General features: G+C 43.7%; 1 protein-coding gene across 1 annotated transcript; it reads left to right on the top strand.

The window, feature by feature from the left end:
* The first annotated feature begins 225 nt into the window (after window positions 1-225).
* LOC147639649 (putative receptor-like protein kinase At5g20050) lies at window positions 226-2,934 on the top strand. The gene has a single exon (XM_086772484.1). It carries the CDS (start codon window positions 974-976, stop codon window positions 2,567-2,569), a length of 1,596 nt encoding a protein of 531 aa, XP_086628610.1. The 5' UTR covers window positions 226-973; the 3' UTR covers window positions 2,570-2,934.
* Window positions 2,935-7,356: the final 4,422 nt, after the last annotated feature.

Raw genomic sequence — 7,356 nt, forward strand, 5'->3', positions numbered from 1 at the left:
TGACGACCTCCTCAGGAAGGGGGTTTGTGTTGGCGCGGGTCCACGTGGGTCCATGACAAGCTTTTGATTCGTTTGCTTCCTGCATTGTTTAATTCCCGCCTCCACTCCAAGGAAGGAAGAAGTTAGAACCTTAGAAAGTGAAGGCTTTGAAAATCAGGTCATCGTGAAACGTGGAGTCGCCTTTTTTCTTTTTTTTTTAACGCAATAAGCACCACCCCTAGCTTTCTTCACGAGTTCACATTCCTGGGTGGAGAAGAAGAGCAGCTATGTGCTTCTTTGCCTCGCTCCTCAGAACCCCTTCTAATCCTTCATTGTCGAGGCTCTGCACCTCATGGTACTTGCCCATATCTAGTTAGCTTTGCAGTACAGGGTACTAGCCAACTTCTGACTTCAATTCCATTAATAACCTCTCATTTGCACCAACTAGCTTTTCAGTGTGATTGCTTGGCCTTAGCCCTTGTTCCTTGTAGATCATTAGGCACCTGCCATTTTGCCCTTCTCCAGCTCAACTTATCATTGCCTGCACCTTGTACAGTCTGTCAGTTTTGCACCTAGTGTCCTTAATGTGGTACTAGCAACAATATTTGTTCAACACACTGCACTGCTTTGGGCGGTTGTCCTTCTCCATTTGTTGAGAGCAGTGAGTGTTGCAGCTTGAAGTGTATTGGGCACTTCCTTCTCCACTTTAGGGTGGTGAATGCTTCTCGCATGCCTGGGTGAAAAAGCTCTCAGAGAGGCCTAAACATGAAGCTCCCTGCCAGAAAACTGGGAGAATTTGAGATGAAGAGCTACTCTCGAGAATTGGAGGCCGGGGCAGTAGATTGAAGTGCAAAAGCTCAATAGCTTTATAAGCATGGCTATGGCTATAGGATTGCTTCTGCCTCTATCCTTGTACATTAAGTAAGCTCTAAGGAAATCACCTCAAGGTCGACTTGAAGCCCTTACTTCATCAAGAAACAAAATACCCCCTCTAATGGGGCTCATCCGCTGCCTGGCCATCTTTTCAACCATCGGCATCGTCATTGTTATTGTCCTTGCCACCCAGTTGGCCTCATCTAGGAATAACATCTTTTTGGGCGTTGTCATTGCCCTGTCCACAGTGTGTTGCATCTCTTTGATCCTCCTGTTGTACAAATTGTTGCAAGCTCAGAGGCGCATGCGAAAACAAGCAATGAATGAAGAGAAAGGAGAGCCCATGAGTGGCTTAGAGATTGAAGAGGAGGATGAGTTCTTGAGGGCGCTCTCAGGTGTTCCCACAAAGCTTAACTTGAAAGAGCTTGATATTGCCACAGGAGGTTTTTGCAAGCTCTTGGGACAAGGTGGATTTGGGTCAGTCTATGAAGGGGAGCTTACCAATGGAACCAAAGTGGCAGTTAAGAGGCTTGAAACAGAGGGTAAACTGAGGTCCAAAGAGTTCTGTGCAGAGGTTATCACCATATCTGGCATCCACCATGTCAATCTGGTGAGGCTCTTGGGATTTTGTGCAGAGGGCAACCATAGACTGCTAGTTTATGAGTATATGGAGAATGGGTCCTTGGACAGGTGGCTTTTCCAGAAAAGAATCAGCGACCCACTACTTCAAGAACAGATAGAGAGAAAACTGGCAGGCTTGCAGGAGGAGAAGAAGGATCTGTCGGCTATGGAAAATATGAAGAAGAAGACGAATGAAGAAGAGGTGCAGGTGATGAAGAAGAATGGTAGTGAGCCTGGGTTGAGCTGGACGGTGAGGTTTAGAATTGCCTTGCAAACGGCAAGAGCTTTGGCTTACCTGCATGAGGAATGCAGGGAGACTATCCTCCACTTGGATGTCAAGCCCCAGAACATTCTGTTGGATTCCCAGTTCCACGCCAAGGTTTCTGATTTTGGCCTCTCAAGGGCCATCGACCGCGAGCAGAGCCGCCTCGTCACCAGCATGCGGGGCACACCCGGATACCTCGCCCCCGAGTGGCTCATCAACGCCGGCGTCACTCACAAGAGCGACGTGTACAGCTATGGCATGGTGCTACTCGAACTCGTCAGCGGGCGCCGCAACGTGGACCACTCCCAAGACTCTGATGCATGGTACTTCCCAACGCTTGCCTTCCGGCGAGCACGAGAGATGCGCATGGAGGAGATCGTCGATCCTGCGCTGCGCAACATCGGCATGGCACCAGATGACATGGATCAGGCTTGCCTCGCCATTCGTGTGGCCTTCTGGTGCATCCAAGACCAAGTGGCTGCCCGCCCCTCCATGAGCAATGTTGTCCGCATGTTGGAGGGTAGCCTGCCAGTTGCCGACCCACCTCTCACAGGCGTCTTCTCCTTCACCAATGTCCTTGTCCAAGGTGGAGGAGCTGGAGGAGGAGGGGGAGGGGGAGGGGGAGGGCTTGGGGGTCTTGGAGGTCTTGGAGGGGTACCCTTCTTGAACCAAATGCCCCTTCAACAAGAGAATAAGCTACAGCAACAAGACCACCAACTTCAGCAAGTCCTACCACACCCACACCCCATCTTGCACACAGAGGAGCCATTCTCTATCTCCATTGACTCTTCTACCCCAGACTCACCCCTTCCACCCCCACCATGCCGATAAATTCCACATTCCTTACCCTTTTTTCTTATATTAGGCCAGGCTTCACATGATGTGTGAGCAGCTTTTTGCATTCCATCTGTAAGGTGTACGTAGTAACGAGGACTTAGGCTTCTGAGGGTTCAAGTTTCACACTTGCAACAGCAGGGAATCGCCTATGCAGCAACTCCCCTTCTTGTGTTCATTATCTCCCCAATCACTTAAGCTACAGACTTTTGCTGTCGGTCACAAGCTTAAAGAGCTTCACATGTAACGCTGTGTGTTCGTCCGTTATATCTATCTATCGAGTTTTAGCTCATCTCTTCATCACGACTGTGACATATACAAAGAATGGAGGAAGCTACAATAAATAGATGCTTTTATCCAAACCAGGAAATCATGTACCATGTGTTACTGTTATGTCTTACGCTAACAAAATGGAAATGGTTCGACTCCATAGATGATGAAAATTACTGCCATGCCATTACGGAGCTATCGTTTTAGCCGGTAGAAAAAAAAATATACACCTTGTGCTTTGGCTTTCTTTCACTCTTTGTACGTTACCACCCTCATGGCAAAGCTAATAAACATGTTTTCATATGGATACTGATGTTGGCGTCATAATAGACATATGTAAATACATTTCCCCTCATTTCAAGTTCAATAAACGATAGCAGAGACACAAAATTTTCTTCAGGTCTGAGCAGAAGTGTGCTATTGAACCTTCCCTTGTGGATGCAGACAGGATGCCCTCCCTTTTTCTCTCCTCTTTCCTCTTATCAAGGTTTCAAAGAGACTCGCTGACTGTTAACATTATTTATGTGGGTTGTTTACCCTTTTTCTTCTCTTTACTTAAAGAGATTTCACTTTTTCAATGTGACCAAGCAATTACTCTTCTACTCCATGCAGCTTTCCACTATGTAAAGTTATGGTGAGAACTAGGATAACCAAGAAATGTAAGCATCAAATGATGCAAGCTGGTAACACAGCTTACTTGCGGGTGTTTTTTTCTTTGAAAGGGGGGTCGTCCATTTGGAATGGACAGGGCTAGGTGGAGAAGAGTCTCCTTGGAGCCAAGGGTTGGGTAAGCGTGAGCTATAACACAAGGAACAAGGAAGCCCAACGGTCTTTAAAACAGGAGCAAGAAAATAAAGGCTATGGGTGATCTTACCAAAGATGGCTAATTCCTCACCTTTCAGTATGCAGAAGCCCAAGTGTTGATGGAGATTGATGGACTGGCTAGAAAGGTTAGAGTCCCCCTTATTACTAGAACCAGAATACCAGCATAAGAGAACATAGTACATCACCGATTGATGCATGTAAAGAGCCCGAGTTAGTTTGCAATAGCATAAGCAAATTGTGTAAGAAAGTCCTGAATAGTTTTTGTTGTGAAAGCGAAACCCATCTGTGGGGTAAGCAAGCAGCCACTTCAAGCGAGAAATCCATCACAAGGAGACAAGGGGGAAGCAGGTGCCCCTTTATCTTATGAACCAAACATATAGAGGTCCGTGATCATTTCATCAGAGAAAATGTATTGGATGGACAGGTTAAGTTGACATATGTAAAGACAATGATCATCACATGATAGAGCGGCGGTTGTCATACATTGTCAACATGAGCAATATTCGGTTGGCTAGTAATCCGATTTATCATGCTAACCAAACAAATAGAGATCTATTATCATTTCATCAGGGAAAAGGTATTGGATGGACATGATGAGTTAACATATGTGAAGACAAGAAAGAAGGTTGCAGACGTCTCACTAAGTCTCTTGACAAAGAGAAGTTTAAGTACTTCAGGAAGAGACTTGGAATACATGAGATAGACATGTTGAGCTTGAGGGGAGTGTTAAGAATGCAAGCTCATCGACGGCCTGGTGGATAGCATTAGATGTGTAGACATGAGTCTAGTAGTGTGTTAATAATAATGGCCATGCCCACAGGTGTGTGGACATTAGCATTAGGTTTACTTTTAGTATGGACTTATCATTATATGTGTGTGGACATTAGCATTAGGTTTACTTTTAGTATGGACTTATCATTATATGTGTGTTGTTTTTGCTGAAAGAGAATGATGCTAGCTATGGAGCTTCTCTACATTGTATGAGATGGATTACTAAGAGCAATTAGGATTTGTGTGTGTCTCCTCTGGTCTCCCTTATTCTCTTTTCATGCCAGGGAGCTATTTCTTCTTATAGTGCTTCTAAAGCTTCTTCTTTACATACTTAAAAGTTTTTATTTTTAGTTCTGTTGAGGTTTTGTGTGCAGACATGAGTGGAGAAGCACTATAAGGGAATGATAGTGTACTAGAGTGATAGGGAATGATAGTGTACCTAGGGGATATGTACCAGGGATCCACCAATGGCATACCCCTAACTTTCCCCCCTTTTATTTATCTCTGTTCAGGGGCTTGCGTCACGGCATACCCCTAAGTTTCCCCCCCTTTTGTTCATCTCTATTTTGCTTTGTAGCATTGCAAAGCTGAAACTTCGTCCCCCACTCCAAGCTCCACACACATGGTTCTAGTTTTAGATTATTCGACTTTAGAGTCCGATCACACAATTCCAGTTTTACTAAATGATCCAAGATCTTGGATTGACGATTCCACTTTTCTATAGATTTCAGCTTATTGGTCATGATTAGACTTGGGATCAGACAATCCAACTCTAAAATGATCCGATTGTAAACAATCTATGTTAAAACCGATCTGACTAGACATTGCTTGATGTGACCACCACCATCACGATGTTGACATGGCTATCGCGATGCTGATTGCACATGCTCATGATGACATGGGTTATCCCTCATGATGACTTGGGAGCCTTTTGTCAACGTGGACTATTATGATGTTGACTGGACTATCATGGTGACTTGGGAGCCTTTTGTTGACGTGGACTAGCGTGATGCTAACTTGGGAACCTTTTGTTGAGGTGGACTATCGTGATGTTGACTAGACTATTGTGGTGCTGATTGGACTATCATGATGATGATGTGGCTTTGGTGATGTTGATGTGGCTATAGGATGGACATGTGGTGGTGATCTGCACTCCTAGCATGGCTATCATGATGATGACCTGGATGATTCTTTCTCATGTGTTGATTGTGATGATGAATGGCAATGTTGATGTGGCTATCTCAATGATGATGTGGACATGCAGTTGTTGATGTGGCCAGGTATTGTGATAATGATATGGAAATCATGATGATAACATGGATGATTCAATTTTTCCACATGGCATCCTACAATTAGTTGATGTCAATGCATGGATGGGCAGTTGATGAACACATGGGGCTTCTATTTTTAGCATTGGTGCATGTCAGCTCATGTTTGAGATCTAATAGCTCATTAGTGCTTCGATAAACAATTAGCAACTCATAAAATGAATAAGTGGATGTGGATTAATGCTCATTAGTGGGATTCAATGCTCATTAGTGGATGTGGATTAATGCTCATTAGTGGGATTCAATGCTCACAGTCAAGATTAACAGTTTGTCATTAGTGGAATTGTCAATGTTGGATTAGCATGTAGCTCATCAGTGGGTTAACAAAAGGATTACCAACTCTCATCACCGTTGGATTAGCATGCAGCTCATTAGTGGGTTAACACTAGGATTAACACGCAACTCATTAGTGGGTTAACACTAGGATTCACAACTCTCGTCACCATTGGATTAGCATGCACAACTCGTCAAATGGATTAGCTCTTGCCTCTGTCCTTCCTTTACTAGTCTTTCTTCCACCTATAACAGAATACTCTCATAGACACACTCTCTTCTTCTTACATGAATGGCCATTCTTACTCCCTGTTAACCCTCATTGGACACCTCTCCAGTGTCGACACCATCCATTAGCAATCATCTCTTCATTTGACCATTGGATAATATTGTATATTTTACGTGTGCGATCATCGCTTGTCTATGAAACACACATCACATGATTAATTATGGATATTGCATGCTTAGATTAAGTGTTTTCACAAGCCTAGGCAGCCTTGGATAGCCATGGACCTATACTTTAAGTATGGCCGGCCAAGGTGTGAAGGCTTGGGGCCAAGATAACGGTCAATTTGTATTCTCACCATTCATTCTCCTATGCACAATGAGTAGAGTGCTCTTCTTCTCTACTCTCTTTCTCTCTTGTGTCTTGCTTGCCTAATTTAATCACAGCTCTTATATACTCATTGTTTATGTGTGAGAGAGAGATTAAATGAGAAGAGGGTCGAGCTGTGTTTGGAGTGTGGAGGCGGCAGACTGGAGCTCTCGGGTCATCCTAGCGGCAGCCTTAGCGTAACCTACGAGGATTCCAATTACCAGTATTCACGAGGTGAGTGACACACCCTACCCTTTGCATTTGTGATCTAGGTCATGGAACATTGGCTTCTCGTTTGAGCTATTTTATGCTCATGAGTGTGGTTGGGCAAAGCCCCACGACAAGTGGTTGTTTCTTGTGTCTTTTCCATGGCACCGTGCTATTGCCTTCCATAAGTGGCATCAACAAGTGGTTGTTTCCATGCTTGTGTGTTTTTCATTTTTGTGAAAATTCTATTTTTTGTCAAGAAAGAGACATAAGAAAAATCTCAAAAGTTTGCCTATTTTGTTGCATTATTTATGTTTCTTGTTGCATTTTATTGTTATATTTACAAATTTCTGTTTAGTTTTAGTTGATTTCTAAAAAAACTGCATGTTTTTCAATTTTGTATTTCATGTTCTAGTTGATTTCTGCATTTTTTGGTTTTTTGCATTTTTCAATTTCAAAAATGAAAAACAATAAATTGGACATGAAATTGAATTAATCTAGGTAAACACACCTCA

This window comes from Cibotium barometz, chromosome 3 (genome assembly GCF_041138505.1).
Source record: "Cibotium barometz isolate CiBa-2024 chromosome 3, ASM4113850v1, whole genome shotgun sequence".
NCBI lineage: Eukaryota > Viridiplantae > Streptophyta > Polypodiopsida > Cyatheales > Cibotiaceae > Cibotium > Cibotium barometz.

Bases quoted from the DNA above. Each gene is read 5' to 3' on its own strand.
- LOC147639649 (XM_086772484.1), top strand. From the start codon at position 974: ATGGGGCTCATCCGCTGCCTGGCCATCTTTTCAACCATCGGCATCGTC.